General features: G+C 43.1%; 2 protein-coding genes across 11 annotated transcripts in view; both read right to left on the reverse strand.

Moving 5' to 3' along the window:
• atp11c (ATPase phospholipid transporting 11C) overlaps positions 1-2653 on the reverse strand; it is a 53411-nt gene extending 50758 nt beyond the window's left edge. For all 7 annotated transcript variants that reach the window (XR_004764367.1, XM_035408912.1, XM_035408910.1 and 4 more), the window contains exon 1: positions 2117-2653. Coding sequence is in view for 6 of the 7 variants with exons in the window: in XM_035408912.1 (XP_035264803.1) it covers positions 2117-2143 (27 nt within the window). In the remaining variant the exon portion in view is untranslated. The remainder of the gene's footprint in view (positions 1-2116) is intronic.
• A 6544-nt stretch (positions 2654-9197) lies between these two features.
• Positions 9198-21720, reverse strand: part of LOC118223945 — a 60474-nt gene continuing 47951 nt past the window's right edge. For all 4 annotated transcript variants that reach the window (XM_035411052.1, XM_035411053.1, XM_035411050.1 and 1 more), the window contains one exon: positions 9198-9888. In XM_035411052.1, the coding sequence (XP_035266943.1) occupies positions 9784-9888 (105 nt within the window). In that variant the 3' untranslated portion in view covers positions 9198-9783. The remainder of the gene's footprint in view (positions 9889-21720) is intronic.

Consider the following 21720-nt stretch of genomic DNA (forward strand, 5'->3'; position numbering starts at 1 on the left):
AGTAGGAAAACAGTGCATTTTCTAACAGCTCCAAATTAATTTTAATGCATTTTTCAAAAGCTGGGGTAATAATTTTTCCTCAGGGATAAGGGCAGGGGAAAAGGGAGAAAGAATGATCGCAAGAAGAGGACGAGAGGCCTGCGGTTGTTCCGGTGCAACCGGACAGGGTACGAAAACATACTGAAATAGTACCCTAAAATATCAGTAAATAACCATCATGACAGACGTCCATTCAACTACAGCACATGACGTCACAGGCTATGCTAGACAGACTGCGGAAGTGGAATGTCCTATTGTTTCTGTGCTGTTCCGCTTGTTTTTTTTAATGGGGTTTCCTGAAAGAAACAACCCTCACATTTCCAGCTGGCCCCACAGCACCACAGCACACGCCCCTACCTGCAGGGGGTCCAGCAGACATCAAAGGCAGCCACGTCATTACCGCTACCCCAGCAAAGCCGCGTGACCTCCCAGGCAGCATTGCTCACCTGACGCGGAGTACCAAGGCTCCATCAGGGTCTGAAAACACATCGTTTTCTGACAGGAGCGTTGCCTCTGCGGTGTCGTTGCCAGCCTAGACTAGGCACTCAGTTGCTGTACGCGATGAGCATTTAAGGTGTTGTTCAAACCAACTTCCCCTCCTTTAACTGGAACAATGAGTTAGTTGTAGATATTTGCACCTGTGGCACTTCCTCAGGTACCTGCCAGTTTAATATTTCTTGACTAAAGGGGACAATAATCTTACTAAAGACGTGATATGTGATGTACCACTTATAAAAATGGCAATTGAAAAAGACAATTAGCCTAACTATGAGCAAATCATGCAGCTAAAACAGCACAAACCACACACAGCCCTCCAAGAATAATTTCCCTTCGGCAAATGTCTGTAAGACTCGCCAGTAGTAAACGTTCTAGTGCAGCGGTCACGGCGGGGGTGTATTCAGAACCTGAGATAACTGCACAATGAACAAAAATGACGCCTGACACAAGGGCTACTTGTGAATTAAAAACAAGGTATTATTGTTGTAACAACCGCCGAGACCATGTTCAGCGAGCGGCATTCTGGCCCCGGCGTCGCCGCGTGCCTTGGATTTACGCTATGTTCACTGCGAAATGTATTCCCCTTATCTGGCAGTGGTGACGGAATAAAGCGTATAAATATGCATGAGAAGCTTGCTACACCCTTCCATCATTCTGAAAGGCCCCAGGAGGCAAGATAGACCTCCAGCGCACCAAATGGACAAGACAGGACCCTCCTTGCTACGTCGCGCACTCCGCTCGCGACATATAGTAGTCGGGCGTGAATGAAGATGTCCTGCATTTGCAGCGTTTACCTCAAATGAATGAGACATCCTTCACGATAAGTCGAAATGACAGCGTCAGGACTGACAACGGCAACAACTAATGAGTTGCATTAGAAAATTAAATATTGAGCTCAAGAGAAAAGGCATTCTGGTCCATTCGATTGAAAAGCAGGAACGACTTAAGCTCTATTCCCAATTTCAGATACCAGTGAACACCCCAGCAAATAACTTTGTCACTAGTCTAGTCACGGCTTAATAGAAAGTCTCACGAAAACTTACGAAATGTATAAATCAATAACAACCATGAGGCCCAGTGTGTCAAACTGACAACGCGTGCGCTTTCACAATACAGTACCAGGAAGTTCAGCAAACACCACCTAGCTGGCAAGCAGACGATTTTGTGGTCCGCTTAGCTGTGTGCAGCCAGTTAGCTAGCTTACCGATATATACCTAACAACCTTGGCTGGCTACTAAAAATATAAAAGTCACGATAGTTACTGAAGCATCTACAATGTTATATACAACAGTATATAAATATAAAATATAGCTTGCAAATAAGACACAACTTAATGTTACTTTATGACTATTGTACCAAATATAAATCAAAGCAACAGTGCCATACCTTGACATCTAGGTAGCTGGCTAGTTGTGTAGCCATTTAGCTAGCTTTTAGTACCTTCTGCAAATTACACTGCTGCCAGTGAACTACTACGCTACACAGCTGAGTGTAGAAATATTTTTCAAGCTCCCGAAATTTGAAACCATAACATTAGCATTACTGAAATAAGGACAGTGACATGTGGACGCATACATACCCAACGGTTAAGTCTCCTTCGTATCATATCGCAGTTTTGCTTCTTCGGTCTTCTTTGGTATGAAGACGCTAGCAGGCGAACTGCTGTTCCTTTTGTTTCAGTCGGAAAGGGAGATTGTGACTGCAACTTTGCATTTAACTTGCGAGTAAACTCGCCATATATACTCTTCTATACCGATAGCTGAATTGAACGAATACTGGAACGCTGCTACATTATGTACATTTTTTTGTTTAGCGAAGATTCAGACTCCCCTAGCCGCTAGTATTCTCTTTAATATTTTCCGCGTTGCGGTGTACAGTGCCAGCATTGCTTCCCTCTGTTCACTGGTCTCTTACAGCCCGTCGCATCCTGCTCTGTGCCCTGTTGCTGCGCTTGCCGAGACGGTTCGTCGCACACACGTCTCTTTACTACACTACAGACCACACAACAATTGCGACAGCCTAACAAGTAACTTAAATTTAGATTCTTGCTGGAATCAGTCGCTTCCCTCCACCGCCCCCTCCACCCCTCTCTCCCTGTCAAACAATTTCATTCTATCCAAACGCTGTTAGATTCACAAGCTCCGCCTCTTGAAGGTGCGGTAACGCCCTCATTGCTTTATGGGTAATGAAGTTTTAATATAAAATAGTACGCCTTCGTACGTTGTGCCACCGCACAAGTCGGTAAATAAAGCCTGAGCCAGGGTTGTGTTTTAAACACATGAACAAATAACGAAAGTAATGGGTGAACAAAAAACACCAGCCATTTTATTCCAACAATTCCAGTTTCTTCTATTATAATATCCAATACCATTTCATAGTTGTTGGCTTGACTAATTGCTTGCTGTATCTCTTGTCAACTCAGGAGGACTCACAAGCAAGATAATCCTGGGAACTGCCTGGGGCCAGCCCACCATTCCTTCTGCAACAGCTGTGTCACCTGTTTCACTAAAGGAGAACACCATGACCACATCCCACAAAGATAAATCACAGTTGCCTCTTTGGCCAGAGCAGTCAATAATGAGCAAATAAGTTGGGGACATCCTGCCCACTGCAGCCCCACATCTTTGGGCAGTACTGCTGGGGTTATCTAAGTAGGCCCACTGTCCTGTGGGATTCTCAGCCATCAGCACAGCTGACATGTCCAGGATTTGATTCTGAGTTGAAGGGGACATCACTTTACCAGGGCTTACTGTCTCAATTTCCAGCAGAGAGCAGATGGTGCAGCCAGCTAAGGCACTGTGTTCCACATCTAAAGAGCTTTTTCATAATAGTTTGTTACAAAAGTCGCACATGCATATTTTATATTGATAAGCCAACTAGACAATTAAGTGTTTTACTAAATACTTAGCTTGATGGAAAATCCCATATGGCAGACCTTACGAGTCCCCAAGGCAATTCTGTTCCAACTGAGAAGTGATATAAAAGCCATTTAAAAAGTAAACTCACTGCTATAGTGCCATCTAGTGTCAAATCAGTGTTATACACTGGTATAGGCATTAATCAGTACTCACTTCAGGAGTTCTGTGTCATCTGAAAATATTTCAGGATTTATGGATAATTCAGGAATTATATTAACAGGATTTATGACACTTTAGTTTTATTTGCAATTTCTCCAATCATTTTTACCCTTAGAAACTATGATGATCATATTTAATAAATGCATTGCAATTTATGTGCACACTTGTTGAGGTTCACGATAATTTATTAAGTCTTTTTTTACAATAAGGAATTATTGCCCACATTGAGGTTTTTCTTTCACTCAATACATTCAAATCTAGTACTGGGCACAGTAGTATGACATAGTACATCATACCAATAACCTCATTTTTTTTATTGTATCTAATAATGAATGAGATTCACTAATTTTCATATTGCAAAATTCTTATTTGTGATGTTTGATTTTGATTGGTTGTGTATGAGAAGATGTTGCTTTCAACGATGCAAAGATGCATACCTCTATATCTTATTTATTTATGATGCAGTTTTTAGTTTTTTATAGATTACTATACATAGCTGCTCTGTGCAATTCCTCAGCAGAAACTTGTGACCTTGAGGTATGGATTAAGACTCAGAAGATATATTCCATTGCCCTCAGCAAAAGCTGGGATTTGTATTTTTTTTTTATTCTACTCTCAATAGTGATAACAGAAATAAAACTGAACCAGACAGATCAGTATAATTTCATATAGCCTGTAATATGCTAAACCCATAATGAAACAAGCACCAGAACATCTAGACAGTTTTACATAGCTTACTAACTTGTGTATCTGACAATAAATAAAACACCTAACAATGTAACTAGTCCTAGTAGCTAAGCTGGCTGGTCAGTTTGCATAGCCCAGTTGCACCCTCAGGCGCAGTAGGAGTGCACACAGCTTCTCACTCACAATGCTAATTAAGCTAGCTAACAGCACCCAGCACATTCTTTAAATCTTGATGTCTACTTTTAGCTGATATTGATCCAAGCGTATATATGTAATTGCCTACGTTCTATTAAACTGAAGGCAGGCTGCTAGTTCCAAATATCCACCGTTTTTATTTTGCTTGCTTGAGCAACAGCTGCCTTTTGCTGCCATCTACTGCAAAAGGGAAAAAGCGTCTTGGATAACAAAAATGAAAAATTCACATCACAGGCTTTTGGTGGAGACACTTGACGTTTTACAATTTCTTTTCATTCTCTGACTGCCAGAAATTTACAGAAGCAGTTTTGGTCATGTATCTCGTTTGACTTTTTTTTTTACGATCTCATTCTTCAACACTTTCCACAGTTGAAAACTCACGGAAGAAGCTCTGATTGAGTACCTTGCTTAGGGGTACAACGGTAGTGTACCTGGCATTTGTTAGAATGAATCAAAAAAATCTTTACTTTTTAAATGTTTTTTGACACTTGGATAATTTTACTGAGTTATTAACTTGTTTCCTTGCAATAACCTAAAACACATGACTAGCTTGTAGTTAGTCTACTTGGCACGCGACTAACTAACAGCAATGGATAAGCACACACACTCTCTTATCCATGTCACTGTAAATGTGCCACTGATGGCAACCTTTGATTCTCTGCAACTGAAAACAATGGAACTTTGTAACATTACGGCAGAGATTGAATACACAGAGATTGAGTCCTCAGCAAGTCATTTTGGTGTTACATTACATTGCATTCATTTGGCAGACGCTTTTATCCAAAGCAAAAAGTGCATTTCATGGTCATAGACAACTGCTAAACACAGGTTCAGTAAGGTACAATACTTATTTTGCACAGCTATTTCTAGCCAAGAACACAGTTTAGTTCACACAGTGAACACTATTCAGACCTATGGAGTATTTCTTAAGTCGGGCCTCACATCTCCCCATATTCCGCTTTGTCTTCTTTCTAGTTATCACCACTTTTTTGGAGTCTAGCATTAGTATTTGCTATTTTATTTCCCACAATGTTAGTAACAGAGTCGATGTGCTATAGCCTTCGAATTTGTGAAGCGTTGGTAAACGTGCATATTGCGTTCTCTTGTGGATTGATATATGTAATGTTGGCCATTTCCAGCTCTGTTCCGTGTCGGCGAATAATAATCGATGTAGTACATAGGATAATGTTCAGTTTCCCACCTTTAGCTGAGTACTAATTTAAATATGCTATAGTGTGATGACCAAGCCTACCAAAGTTATCCAGAGTATTTCTGAAGCATGGAAATATTGGCCGCGTAGTAATCATGTCTTCATTCAGAGTTGATTTACCTGAATTAAAAGGTGGACCCAGAAGACCATACCATTATACAAGATTTCAACGAAGATAATCAGTTTCGCTTCACTGTTGATATGCACCGTTCTGATTTTAAACGTTCTGTAGTTTTGCTTTAAATAAGTAACCCCGCCATTTTTTTTAATGACTGGCCAGTATATAGTTGTCCAATAACCATGATATCCCCTTTTGTACGTCGCTTTGGATAAAAGCGTCTGATAAATAAATGTAATGTAATGTATATAGCACATTTTTTTGTATTTGGCTCCTCAAAGAAGCTTCATTGCGAACGCTAACGCAAAACACCGTGTTGGCATCTTACGCTTTGCAGCCTAAACAAAGAAATTACTTAACCTTAATAAGCAAACATATTCGAAGCTAGGTCAAACGTATGATAAGTTATTCCTTTCATCCATAAAACATTTAAAGTAAATCATCCCAATACTTCCCATATGGATCCATGCCATTAACTACGATAATAATAAATAAATAAATAAATGCTGTTGTTCTGAAATCGTGTTTCCCAAATTGCCATGTCTAAACTAGGACATGTTATATATACCTTTCAGCAATTAATTTGTCATCTGAGAAATTTATATTTACTGTTGCTAATGAACTAAATTATTTGTGTAATAATTGCTTCAAGTCCGCCACCCAAAAGTAGAAACAATGCATATTGCTGGCAGAGCCTAATTACTTTGGACCACAGATAAGGCCGCAACTTAAAATTGAACCGTAGCAATTCACATCATTCCCACACGATGGCAGCTCAATGACGGTATTACAGAGATGATACCACTTAACCCACATCGGGCTTCGAACTGAACTTTGAACATTTTATTTCTGGATTTGAAATACCGCTAGACGTATTCAAACGTAAATAAAAACGAAATATGTTGCTTTAATTATGAAAAGCTTTAACTTTATTGGACAAATAGGCCTAACCACACGAATTAAGAAGATGTTTACTGAGTCGCATAGGCCTATTAAAATTAATCATGGCAATCAATTATGGCATGCATATAATGTTCTTTCTGTTTCAATGTGCAAAATTGCTCATTTTGGGTTAAAAATGTAACATAGCATGCAAAATAAAAATGCCAGTGTCAAATCAGAGAATAATATATGCAAAAGTTTATCACAGCACCAGAACATTAGACATTTCAAACAATGAAGTTAAATCATTGCTGCATTTTCAATATACAACAATCATCATCAAATAATGCTGCCAAACACAAAATCCTTCTGATCAAAAAAGATCTTGAAAGTGTTCTTTGGTCATAACGCAAAATGCTTCTCCTAACTTCGGGCTCAAAATCATATATAGCATGCACAACTGAAACAACTGAACCAAAATAGATTGTATTTCATGCTAAAGTTTATCATAGTGTCGGAACAGTGGATATGTTCGTTGTTGAAGTTTAATTATTGGTGCATTTTCAAATACCACGGCCATTATCAAATAATGTGGTCAAACACAAAATACTTGTTAGCAAAAAAGACTATGCAAAGGTCATTTCCTCATAAGTACTTGAAATTATGTACAGCAAGCATCCCCTGTGATAGACTGCAGTATAGCGTTTGTGTTTTTATGAAAGATATTAGATTAGATTATATGAAGTTTCATCATTAAAGAAAAATCATACAGTAATGCAGTACTGTAAACCCAACTGTATTGTACAGTAAAAACAAAAACAACAGTAAAAGCAAAAACAGTTACAGTAACAACAAACTTTACTGTGAAGTAAAAAAAAAAAACGGCTTTTCTGTGCTTAAGCAGCATTTTGCCTCTCTGCTGCAGTTGGCCGACGTCGCATCTTCGACGTTGCATCTGATGTCTTCGTTGGCAAGACAGCGCTGGTAAAATCTTTTAGAGTGCCTTATCCACCCCTGACACTGCTGGGCTGTAATGTCATCCATGCCTCATCCATGCTCATATGGACGCCTATCGTACACCTTCCACCTCCAGGCTGAGTAAAAACTCCTCGATGGGGTTCAGAAAGGGGGAGTAGGGTGGACACAACTGCTCTTCTGCCTCCTTGACCGCGACCCCATCCACGACCACGACCCCGTCCACGACCCTGTCCTTCGTTACCAACCTCAACCTCACCGACTTGCTCCATGTTGTCAGAAACCGCCATTCAGGTTTCTAAGCAGCCTTTCACGTAGTGGTGAAGAGATTATCGATTGTGTTGCAATGCTACTCACCTGGGCAAAGGTTGTTGGAAGTACTGAGACATGACTACAAACACCTGTTGAATTGATTTAGTGATCTGCATTTGTAGTAATAAGCATTTGAACATTGTTGGAATATTAGGTGGCTGTATTCTGAGAATGGAGCATATGATTTTGAGTTTGGCACTTTGTATTAACAGTTTTGCACTTTGTATGTCAGCACAGGATGTAGTGTCTTAGAGTATGAATTTTGAAAGTCAGTTTGGCACTTTGCATTTTGAGTTTTGTACATTGAAATTCTGCTGTGCAAAAAGAGTCAAAGCAATCGTAAAAAACTGTAACACGTCATATGGTTCCTGTACGTGACCTCATTAATGGGGTCACAGCGGTTCCTGTGGTTTACCAATCATGGCTGTGTAGGCTGTTCTTATTTTATAAAGACTGATAATAAAAAAGGGAATGAGAGAATGTGTGTGTGACTGTGTGTCTGAGAGTGTGTGCGAGCATGTGTGTATGAGTGTGTGTGTGTGTTTTGTGTGTTTGTGTGCATGAGTGTGTGTGTATGTGTGTGTGTGTGTGTGTGTGTGAGTGTGCATGTGCATGTGTGTGTGAGTGTGTGTGTGTGTGTGAGTGTGAGTGTGCGTGTGTGAATGTGAATGTGCATGTGTGTGTGAGTGTGTGTGTGTATGTGTGTGTGAGTGTGTGTGTGCATGTGCATGTGTGTGTGAGAGTGTGTGTGTGTGAGTGTGAGTGTGCGTGTGTGAATGTGAATGTGCATGTGTGTGTGAGTGTGTGTGAGTGTGTGTGTGTGTGTGTGTGTGAGTGTGCGTGTGTGAGTGTGTGTGTGTGTGTGTGTGAGTGTGTGTGTGTGTGTGTGTGTGAGTGTGAGTGTGCGTGTGTGAGTGTGTGTGTGTGTGTGAGTTGTAGGGTTGGGGCTCAGGGGTTAGCTAAGGGGGGTCTCCCTCCAGTCTGTGTGAGTCCAAGCTTTAAAAAGCCCTGAAAGATTGACAGCTTATGTGGGCAGCATTTCTATACAATGGCACTGTTTTAATGGGCGGTAAAGCCGGAGTGGGGATTTGGGGAAGGAGTGGTGGTGGATGGGGTGGGGGGGGGGGGGGGGGGGGGGTTGTTGGTAGGGGAGACTGAGGGATGACTGTTTGGGGGGTGGGGGGGGGGGGGGGGGGGGGGCTGGGGGGGCGTATTTTACTGCCTTGCTTGGAAGGAACTGATTCATGGCCATTCAGCTCCCCGTGCTCGTTATTCACTGTGAATTCACCCGCCGTAGGAATGCAGATGCATCAATTAGAATGTGTTAGCAGATAGCAAGACCAAGAAGAAAAACTTTTCTTTTGCTTTTGCCCGCGGGACAACACAGGCCCACTATAGGGGGTGTCAGAGCCCACAAAGCTCTTTTTGTGATGTTCTCTCCATTACATTACTACTGCAATATGTAAGGTGGGGATTCTTTTGATTTAAATTAAGTGGAAAAACCACTAAATCCTATTTTTATTCAGCTAAGATAATGGTGGTATACTCAATAAAGGTCCCTAACTACTTATCTGTGGCTTAAAATCCCTCTCTCCCTTTCTCTCTTCCCCCCTCTCTGTTTTTGTGCATTATATTTATTCAGTGGTTTAGGGTCAGATGCAGCGTGTTAAAAGAGTGCTGCTTGTAGCCCTGACTGCCGTATCACTTTCAATTGTGTATCCGTAGGCCTGGCAGTTTACGGTGTTGTCCCTCTCTTTAAAAAAAAAAGAAGAAAAAAACACAGACATGACTTAAAACAGTATCTTGTAATCTTTTGTTTGTCGACGGGTGCAGGCCACCTCTTCAGAAGCCGATGAAAGGAGCCCCTTTTGGGGAATGAAGTCCTCCGCTGCTTCCTGCGTTGAAAAAGAAGAAGAGGAAAGAGAGAGAGAGGTCAAAAACACATTTGTGATTAATGCGGCTTTTCACATCGCCTGCATATACGGGGCGGTGAAGGGGTGCTGATAAGTATTAAGACGGTGAGTTAATGAGAACTAATCAGCATTGGTGGGGTTTCTTGTGTCTGCTGATGCTATGTTCACACTTACTTAATAAATAAAAAAATTAATTAATATTTTGGGTTAAGTCAAACATTTTTTGTTTTGAAATGACCTTAAACATATTATTTTGTAATTGTATTATTGTATTCATGATATTTACATTGTTTTCCATCAATTTTAAATGGGTTTTCTGATGTTTTCATAGGTACCAATGGCTTCAATTAGGGTTTAGGGCTCAAACTAGGGTTCAGCTAGGGTTAGGGTTAGGAAAACGGTAGGTCTGAGGGTTGAGGCAAGTTTACGGTTGTGTTTGGCAGCTTGAAGAAAGGTTAGGACATGGGTTTGTTAATGATTTTGAATGAATCAACAATTTTCTCTAGTAGCATGTGTACCTATGGCCATACAAAATGTCTAATAAATGCATATTTTTTAGGTAAAACATTTTTTGTTTTGTAAATGACCTCAAACATATTATTTTGCATTTGTTTTATAGTATTCATGATATTTACCTTGTTTTCCATCCATTTTAAATGGGTTTTCTGATGTTTTCAAAGGTACCAATGGCTTCAATTAGGGTTTAGGGCTCAAACTAGGGTTCAGCTAGGGTTAGGGTTAGGAAAATGGTAGGTCTGAGAGTTGAGGCGAGTTCACGGTTGTGTTTAGCAGCTTGAAGAAAGGTTAGGACATGGGTTTGTTAATGATTTTGAATGAATCAACAATTTTCTCTAGTAGCATGTGTACCTATGACCATACAAAATGTCTAATAAATGCATATTTTTTAATGATTCTTGCGAATCTGAAGGACCGTTTTCGAGGTTTCATTTTTACCAGCACCGAGCATATAAATGTGTATCTGACTCAGCAGACAAGATAAAATGTATTCCCATTATGAACGATTCTCTCTGTAATGTATGACCTACCCACTCATTTTCTGAAAATAAAAATAATTGTTCACAAAAAAATCTGTCTACAACAAAAGGAGGGCGAAGTTTAAACTTATATCAACTTTTTTAAATGTTTCAGTTTTACCAGCACCCAATGAGCATTTAAAATATGACTAAACAAAGAAAAAAATACAACAGCAGAGCAAAGTTAACATTTATGTTGAGTTTGCTTGTATAAATGTAAACTTTGATAGTTATTTATTTATTTTTTACTCTATGACCACTTATATCTGGCACTTCAGATGATGGGATTATTTAGATGATGCATTAAAAGTTAAATATGACGCCATGTGCAGCACAGAAGGCCCGGTGCAAATAGGCTATTTGAAATGATACTGGAAACCGGGAACGGTCTTCGGCCAGCTTGGTAGAGTTAGGTAGGCTAATCATATCGGCGGCTCTGGAGTGATGCAAGCTGTTTCAGAACCAATTCCTTCACACTTGTCGGTAAAAATGCAGCTGTCGCGTGCATACAGATGGATTTGGAAAAGGAAAAACGTTTCTATCTGACAGTATTTAGATTGGAACCTCTCGCTGAAAGGCGTACACTTGAATGTGAGCAATTACGCTTAATTTCGGGAGAAATATGGCAGATTTGCATCCCCTGAAAAGAAAACTAGAGTCAAACTCCAAAGAAAGCGCAGTAAATTGGTGCAAGCGGAGTAAGCATGCACAAACTCGGCTCCACTGTAATTGTATAATTGCGGAATGGCTTTAAACGCGGTTCCCAATTAAAGTTGCTTCTTCTGGGAGGCAATGAATTAGCGGCGAATTATGCACGGAAAAAACGGCTAGTATTACCTCATCGCGAAAATTGCCTCCTTCAAGGTAATCATTTGCACCAAAATAGAATATTTGATCAGATATGGACAGATGTCTTCATGCGTGCACCGGGACGTGATACAGTGGGTGGAAATGGGGGGAGGGGGGCTGCTCTTTCAGCAGCCGTTGCTTCCTGCTCCGGAGTGGTAAGAGGGCACAGGAAGAGGGGACCGTCGAGAGGAAGCGTCACGGAACGCCAGTTGATACGATTCTCCCAAAATGAGCAGAGCAGAGTGTCGCTGTCTGTGACGCTGAGAAACAGCCAGTCCTCTGTCTGGATTAAAAACCGCAGCGAACAAAGAAGCGCTCCGGTAAACAGCTCGTGAATGCAGATTAATTGATGCCATTTTTCTGCAGCATGCCGTAGAGATTTAGGGCAGAGAGGTGGGGCCTGGCACTGAGTCAGGGCACTTGCAGTGACTGCCACAGGGAATTACAAGTCCTCTGTTACTTTGGCGTCAGGTGCAGCACTTTTGAATGTCTGCATGCCACTCACCAACTCTCCCTCAGCAAGGAACAAACAGTCATATATATATACATAACAATATATACACTATTATATGCATCACCCCCCCCCCCCAAAAAAAAATAGAACACTTTTAGACAACAAAACAAAGCACCTTTCCTGCTCTTATTTTGAGGAACAAATTCAGCCTACTGCTTGCAGCCTGAGCTATATGGCCATTGCAATGTGCCATCAGCGTTGAGCATTTTTGTCCAGACTTGTAGCGAAGGAGTGACGGACGGTTCCCACAAGCGGGCGGCGGTCGGGTGGGGAGGCGGGGGGCAGGATGCAGGTGTCCTGGGAGAATGCTGGGGTGGCCCGGCCTGAGGTCCGAGGTGCTGGCCCGTAGCCGGCCTCAATGGAAGGATCCCAGGGTCCGGCTCAATGGGCTGGGCTTCGCTCGGAGGGGAGAGAAAGGAGCGTTTCACCCGCCGCTCAGCAGGACGGATCTGCTCGTGGAAGACCTCTTTCAGGGCCCTCTGTGTGTCTGAAGGCTGTCACAGCTAGGCGAGTACTCGGCAAACAGCGTGAACAAGGATTTGAACCACAAAACCAACAGAGCCTTGACAATATTGTGATTGGGGCTTGTCTTCTTAGTGGGGGCTGAATGGTCGAACTCAGACCGAGAACAAGTGTGCATTCACAGGAGGATGTGGACACATCCCTGTTATTTTTCTGGCCTGGGGAGGGAGTGTGTGTGTGTATGGGGGGGGGGGGGGGGTATGGCACTTACCAGAGGCTCTGTGTGAGCCTCATCATGCAGGATACTGAACAGCTATACCTGCTTCTGTGGGTGGGGGTGTACATGGATGTGTCTGGTGCACTCACATCTTCCTCTTCCAAATTGGAAAGGTCAGTCAAGGTCATAATCTCCCAGACTTGGTATCACAGGTCATATTGGCTTGCTGCTTTATGTGGTGCTGGGTGCTGAGGTACTGATGGTGCTGGTGATGTGACCACCCCTGTGGCTCAGCAGAACTTGCCTTTTCTCTACAGTAAGCTGACCCCAGTGTATTCTGGGTAAGAATAACTTCCATAGGTTATCTAAGCTTGTGCACATGGAAGAGATTCCTTGAACCTCTCCCTTTATCCTGTTCCATCCTCATACCATTCAGATTGTAAACCAATTTAACCCAAATCAAATCACATTGTGGGTTTGTTGGATAAGGAGTCTTGTGAAATGTACATCATGAAAAGGAAAATTAACTTATTTCAGTTCACTAGGGTAAAAAAGCCGATGACAGTCACAAAGCAAGCAGACAGAACAGTTCCCCCTCATATGATGTCATTTTCTATTGCTGATCATTTCTACAGTCCTTGCAACTGTTTCCACACAAAAGCGATATTCATGTCAGAAGCAGAAACAAGTGCGCACAACTTCCTCAGGACAATGAGCATGCTGTAGCTGCAGTTGTCTAGAAGCAACTCAAGAAGACACTGCAGAAAGGTGGGAGGCGGAGGACACACACAACAAGCCGGCCGTGAGAGTCAATCTTATTTTTGCATGTATTTATTCATTTATTTGGTAGTTTGGGAGTGGTGCTGGGGGGTTACAAAGAACAACGTCTCGGGCTAACTTTGAAGACTTGTGCAGAGGGTGAAGACTTGTGTAGACGGTGAACTGTGATGGAATGGGCTGGGAAGGACTGTGACTTCCCCATTGAAAGTGGAGGAGCACGCTGAATTAGGCTGATTTGCCTGTGAATGGTGGCTTTCCATTATTCTTGTTAGGGAGCTGTCACATCGAATGGAGAAAGCGAAAACCTCCTTTTATCAACCTTTTCCCAAGTGAAGCGAGGCAGGCAATCAATAACTGAATTCAAAAACCGAGGGGAAAGTCGAGCAGAATGAAACGAAGGGTGTTAAAATGGGTATTTGTCAAATTGTTGATGGTTTTTTTTTTTTTTTTTTTTCAAAGCAAAGAATTGATGCAATTTTGGCTTAATGACCGGTATTATAAAGAATTGGACATCAAGCCTCAATGAAGTCGCTGGGACAAAGATCGAATTATTGGTCCCGAGTTTGCGAAATTGTTTAACGCATTTTGACCTAATTCCATTTTATTTGTGAAAAGAAGGAAATACGCACTCTGATTTGCGAAGTTAAGTTTTTGAGAAAACAAAAACGAATGTAATGCGATGTAATTCTGTTTTGGGTTACTTCAATAGCTGGAACATCCTGAATACGCTCGCGGAACAGAATAGCTTACATAGACGGAAGACACGAGCTGCGAAATGTTATGCTCAGAGCTTTTGAAGATGATGTCACGGCTATGGTGCCACTTCGCGTTGCATTTATTTTATTTTTATTTGCTATTGTGTGTATGCAGTATTTTATTTTAAGTTTGATTGTATGTGTCAAGAATGACAACATTGATTCGTCGGAGACAAAACAACAGTTTGACTTTGACCTAATGGTTTATCCTTCTTTACAATTTGGGACGTGCAATATCTCGATTCAACGGAAACCTGTCATTCTTGGTATTATTTCTGTCGTATATATGGTATAAATGGCCAATTATCAGCATGGCCTTATCACAATGATTATTTAAGCGTCAGCTACAAATATAATAAACAGAAATGTGGTGTGTAACATCACTCCAAACCATAAATTTACATCTTGAGATAAAAAGATGACATTATCGCTGTCTTCTTCATCATCGTCATCATCATCATCATTAGCAGCAGCAGCAGCATCATAATCTTCTTCTTCTTATTATTATTATTTTTATTATTACTATTATTAATTATTATTATTATTATTATTATTATTACGGTCGTGCAAAAACAATTTTCTGGGATGACACAGGTTAAAATGTATTATTCCGTTGTACAGCTATATTTGGCAGAACAGTGCAAATTAAATTAAATATTAGCAAAGGCCTAACTTTAAATTTAAATTAAACTTTTATATGAAAGTTTTTTGCAATATAAGTAGTCAATACATGTTTGCAATAAAACTAGCATAAAATACCGTTTATGTTTAATAACCGTTGAGAGGTGATCATGTTCCAGCACTCCATGGAGTGCTGTGACACAACTAGCAAAGAACATTTTTGTCGCAAACAGTTTGCACTAGCATATTTGCGCCATTGTGTTATTCATTTATTTTATTTATTTATTTAATTATTGAACACTGTGGTACAATTTTATTCGACAACAGTTACGTATTTTTTAAATAATATAATAGGGCAACGTCAGTACTATGGATGATTTTTCATATTTGGTAAAATCACGTCTATATTTGCATATAGCCCACAGAAAAAAACGCAAACGTAAACATTTAAATAACTATGTTGTAAACAAAAAGTGTGGGAGTCAAAGCAATCTATTACATATTAAGAGGGCTTTTTTTTTTTTTACAGTTACCTTGTACACTGTGAAAACGTGTCGGCTAAAACCATAATCAAATTCAATAAAGATGGAAGGGGTTCTGGGGTATTTAAAACGTTTATCAACCAGTTTCTGTATTGATGCTTCGATTGTTTTTCCGCTGGATGGAGAAAATGAATCGGATCATTTGGCCTCATCAATCAACTTTGTAATTGATGCCCTAATTGATGACAGTGTTACACAGTTAATTGAGCACCACCATTGTAGACCGTCATTGTTCGAGGAGTGCAAATACACTGCCCAGCAACCGAGCAAAAGAGTGTGTGCAGAAAGAGGGGGGGCATACAAGGGGGTCTTTTTTACTCATAAATCAGGGCTTTTCTTTCACCCCGTTTTACTGCTTTATTCAGCGGTCCGTCGATAAACAATTAAGTAAACTCTATCTGTACGGTACCCCTGATAAATTAATCCGCTCTGTGAAACACAAAGGGGGAGGGACTATATCAAACGTGGACCTAACTATTTTTACGGTACTTTTTGTAAGCTATTTTTTGTTAATGTTTTTGAGTTCCCTGCATCATTCAGTCTAAATGGTGATTCTGATCAAAATGTTGGCAAATCGATTAGGCTTCCAGTAATGTTGTTTATTTAAATGCAAAATACTCCTATCACATGGAAAATATTTTGTTGCAGAAAAAAACATGTCCTAGCTACATGTCATAGCCTACATATTTTAACGAAAATACTGAACATAATTTGGCAAGATTAGAAAATTGTAGCCTACTAGTCTACTAATACCTGTTACGTATACCTGATACGTTGGTATGTTTCATAAAATCGATTTCTAAATTTATTATGGACGTTGGGGTAAAGTAGCCTCATCAAAGGTTTTGTGCTTTTAAAAAAAAAAAATGATTCAGTTCCAAAGGAATGACATCACAGTATCCATTAAAATGCGCAGGAAAAAACATGCTTTATATTTCACATCGAATTAAAAGCTGTATTATGTTCATCACTTTGCTTGTGACTGCACACACACACAAAAGAAAACTGTCAACAATGCCTGCGCACTGTAATAAAGTTAGAACAGAGATCACAACATTTCTCTATTTACTCCATTTTGTTGTTGTTCAGCCCACAAATCTACCCTGTATTATATATCGAATACCCAATTTAAGCAACTTAACGTTAAAATACTTGGCCCTCAATGCTCAGCATCATTAAGAATAGAGTGTGGTTGTGAAAACTGCTTTCCCAGGATTTAATCCCACTCTGGCGGTGCTGCAGTCGCTGGAGGCAGCAAACTTAATTGAGTTACAGAATACTTTAATTACAGGCGAGTTTCCCACATTCCTCTTCTAACCCGGGGGTAGTAACGCTCCTGACTCCATCAAAAACAAAAAAAAAAACCATTCGGTGGAAGTGAAGGGGAAGGGTCTGGCAATCATATGCATTTCGCGTGACCCTTATTTATAGCATTTATATTTGGGCGAACTGCTCAGATGATGGTGTTTAACGACAACATGTCGGGTAAGTCGGCTGTTTTAACACTGCATCTACAGGTCTGTATATGGTGCTGGTGGCACATCTGCACTGCAATCTACCGAACTGGTACCGCGTGAGCTCATCCGCGCACTGCACTGATGCCGCACCTGCGCCGCAGTTTCCCGTAGTGACAGTAATCTACGCTGATGCAAACTCCCCACTCCGGTCAGCCCTGTCACACCCACGCTGAGAAACCTGATACTCTATACTTACATTAGATTGGGGAGGAGTCGTGGCAACCTCAAGTACAGCTGCAGGCAAGCCGGATCAGGCTCTGTGGCCTGATGCAAGGTCAACATCAGCCTCTCTTTCCCCAGAAAGACCCCTCTGTACACATATGCTGTCTATGCTCAGAGGATCTGTGTCCTATTCTCCTCTACCATCTACATATGGCACTTTCTGGCATTATTTTTGAGAATATTTTAGTTTTGAATCATGCAGTACCTACTTTATGAGATCATATCCATCACATGTTGTTACTTATTTTTCTATTTTCGGATTGATGACTGTAGGCATAATCACACAGTCTATATGATTGATATTGATGATGATGATGATGATGCATTTGGGGGAATTTAGAGTAGGAGCAGGGCAGTTAGAGTGGCAATGAGGCAGTTAGAGTGGGAGTAGGGCAGTTAGACTGGGAGCATGGCAATTCGAGTCAGAGTGGGGCAGTTTGACTGGGAGCAGAGCAGTTAGAGTATGAGTGGGGCAATTAAAGTGAGAGTGGGGCAGTTAGAGAGAGAGTGGGGCAGTTAGAGTGGGAACAAGGCAGTTAGAGTAAGAGCAAGGAGTTAAAGTGGGAGTGGGGTACTTAGAGTGGGAACAGGGCAGTTAGAGTGGAAGCAGAGCAATTAGAATCAGAGCAGGTCAGTTTGAGTAGAATGGGGCAGTCAGAGTGTAAAGAGGGACAGATGAGAGGGGCAGTGAGACTGGGAGAGGGGCAGACACTGTGATTTGGGAAGGGGGAAAGATGAGGAGAGAGGCAGTGAGAGTGGGAGAGGGGCAGACACTGTGATTTGGGAAGGGGGAAAGATGAGGAGAGGGGCAGTGAGAGTGGGAGAGGGGCCCTGTGGTGGATGGGGCAGCCCCGGTTGACAGCGGCGTGGGCTGCCGGGGCCTGGCGGGAGCCCCGCGCTCAGCCTCAGGTTGCCCCGTCGCCATGGCGCAGGCCCTGGAATGCAGCGCCGCATAATGGGGGAAGGGGGCTCCGGGGGCAGGCAGGTTTGATAACCACATTAAAGCCCCACCAACATCTGCTGAGGGGACCACAGAAAGCACTGTCTGCAGGCATTAACCTCCCGAAGCGCTAATCATTAACCCCAGGCCCTGAGAGAGGGGGGGACAACAGCCGCCGATTTGTCAGCCGCCCTGCCGAGGGATTGTATGGGGGGGGGAGGGGGGGGGGCAATATTTTACTGCAAACAGCGTGAGAAGGGTGGTCTACTCAGCTTCCCCAATTGTAATGGGGGGAATATATTCATGTGGGAAACCGCGGCACAATGGAGAGTGTACAAATATCCATTAGCGGAATTAAACCTTAAGCATCACCTTAGACTCCGAAACACAATGTCTCCACTGTCTCGACGCCCCCCTCCACGCACACTTACACATGTTCCCAAACTCCAGACACAGCCATCATTAAAGTGCAACTGACAATTGTAAGGCTACTTGTCATATATCTGCTTGCCACTTCCACTGTCAACAAAAGGGCCAGTGTCCACCACCACAAGGTGCACTTCAAAGATAAAAGCCATACATCACAGAGCCTGGAATTTGATTTTAAAACTGGGGTAACACCGCCATTTTCTTAAGGCGGAAGGAAAACGGAAACACAATTGATAAATATCAAACTGCCCTGCTAACCCTAGATGAATATGCTGTATTTACACTCATTTTGTAAACACTCACCCAGAATGACTTACAGTCAGACAGAAAATAAATGCATCCACCATGTCATGTGAGCAACAGAGCCAGACCTGGTGAACAGCATTCCTAGACCAGCAAGAATAAGTGCAAGGTAATTAAAGCATTAAGTGAAAGTTAATTTAGGACAGGGCTGCCCAACCCTGTTCTTGGAGATCTACCATCCTGCAGGTTCTCACTCCAACCTTACCAAAGCACAACCTCATTCAACAGCTAAGAGGTTTCGTTGAGCTGCTAGTTAGTAGAATCTACAGTGCCAATCAGTAGAATTTGTGTCAATTCAGGGTTGAAATCAAAATTAACAGGATGGTCAATCTCCAGGAACAGGGCTGGGCAGCCCTGGTTTTGGCCGACCGAGAGCCATAAAACAAATCATAGATTCATGCCGGTAACAGAAAGGGAGGGGAGCCGAGATGCAGTCTGAAGAGGCCTGACTTCAGCCTGTGTGATTCCAATGATTCTGCTGTCCTGAAGTTCTTTCCACCTCTGCGGGGCGTGTACAAACAAGCATCGTGACTCTGAAAAGCATCCGGGGGAAGGTCACAAGCCAGATGTCCAGGGGTCTGCAGAAGGGAGATATTTGGCCAACGTGCACAGTTTTAGGGTAGATTGGAAGCACCTTGGAGTAGTTCCATTCACTGCCCTGTAGGCTAGAATCAAAGATTTGATGGTGCAAGCTGCAACAGGCAGCCAGCGGAGTGAGCCGAGGAGGGGTATGAAGTGAGCGTGCTTGGGAAGGTTAGACAAGCCATATGACTGCCTTCTGGATTAGCTGCAGCACAGTTTGTTGACACAGGCAGGGAGCCCAGCAAAGAGGGAATTGCCAGGGTCTGCACCTGGAGCCAGGTAGAGTAGGTTATGAGGAAGGGGCAGATTCTTTGAAAGTTGTAAAGGAAAAAATCTGCGGGCCAGGGAAGAAGTTTGTCGTCTAGTGTGACTCTGGGGCTTTTTTACGGTAGAAGTGTTCTGAGTAGGGCTCTCCTGTAGCATCTAGATCAGCGGATCCCAAACCTGCTGCTGGAGATCTACTGTCCTGTAGACGTTCGCCCCAACCCTAATAAAGCACAACCTCATTCAACGGCCAGGCATCTCACTGAGCCGCTAATGAGTAGAGTCAGGTGTGCCAAATTCAGATTGAAGTGAAAACCTATAGGATGGTAGATCTCCTGGGTTGGGAACCACTGATCTAGACTGAGTGAGAAGTCTTACCGTGGAAATGACTTAAAGAGAATGCAGAGCACCTCAGTCAGGTCAAGCTTCAAGCAGTGGTCTGCCGTCCAGATGGAGATGTCCTTCAAACAGCCTGAGACCTATTCTGAGAACAAGACATAAATTGTTTGGCCCAGCGATTCCTAGTCCTGCTTTTTCAGCTGCCATCAGGTACGACACACAGTAGAGCTTAAGAAACTGAAGTTATATCAGGTGGGCACAACACAGTGAACGAAGCTCGACAGCGAACAGCGAGCGGAGACGTGTGCAGGGGCGACGTGTGTGGGGCGGAGAGACGGGCGTCTGCGCTGTGAGGACAGCAGGTGCCTGTGTGCGTGGAGTGCGCCCGGGCCCTCAGGTAATTCCGTCTGCCTCTCGGGTCACAAAGCCCCCTCGGCTTCCTCCGGGGGTTTCAAAGCGGAGGCCAACTTCTCGAAGATGAATTAGGAGACAAAGCGGGAGGGGAAAAGCGCAGGAAAACAGCGGAGCCGCGAGGGGAGGTGGGCCATTGTGGTCCGGGGACAACACCCTCTGTGTGCTCCCCTGGAGATTAGGGCCTCCAGGAGGCCCGCTAATGCGCGGGACCCTCAAGTGCCTCCATACAAGTAATCCCATTCAGCAGCAGCTCATTACATGGGCAATTAAGTGCATGGGGTGGGTGGGTGGGGGGGTATGAAAGCCTGGTGTGGAGTCACCCGTTGGTGTAGAGATGCCCCATCCCCCCACCCACCCACCCCACACACACACACACACACACACCCCACTCTGCTCCTTCACCTGAGCGGGCTGCGGGGACACCTGCCTCTCTTAATGAAGATACATGGCTTAATTTCCATCTCTGGAGTCATACCGGGGGGAGGGGGGGGGGGAACCACAAAAAAAAATAAACTTGCGCGGCTGTTCACCGGGACCCGGAGAGCCGGATAAAATGACACGGGTAAGTGCTCTTGCGGGACAGGCAGCTGCAGAGGCCTGGAAATCTGAAAATGGGACTGAGGGCTGAAGTAGGGGGGGCCCGTCCGCTCCCTCCTTATTAGCGAAGCTTGTGTTTGGATTGGGTCACAAAAGCGGCCATGTGGTTTCCCGCCATCTCCGCTGGGATAATGAGCCTTTCTGCGGCATTCGGGGGAGAGAGGGGAGGTCGGCCCTCTCCTTCGGCCTCCCGCCCACGGGGCCCGCCGCACGGGCCCCGCCACCGTGAGGACCACACGCTGCGCGGGGCGCTAGGCAACATGCGTCACCGCCGAACGCACGGACGTGCCCGCATAACAGGGAGAACTCCCACTTCAGCAGAACTGCCACTGCAATCTGCTGCAAACCATAAACCGTGCCAGCAAAACAGCTTCTGCAGTGCACAATAAGGTATTCCCAAATATGAATCCTGGAGACATAGAACTGGTGGTGT

The sequence above is a fragment of the Anguilla anguilla genome, chromosome 3, assembly GCF_013347855.1.
Source record: "Anguilla anguilla isolate fAngAng1 chromosome 3, fAngAng1.pri, whole genome shotgun sequence".
Lineage (NCBI taxonomy): Eukaryota > Metazoa > Chordata > Actinopteri > Anguilliformes > Anguillidae > Anguilla > Anguilla anguilla.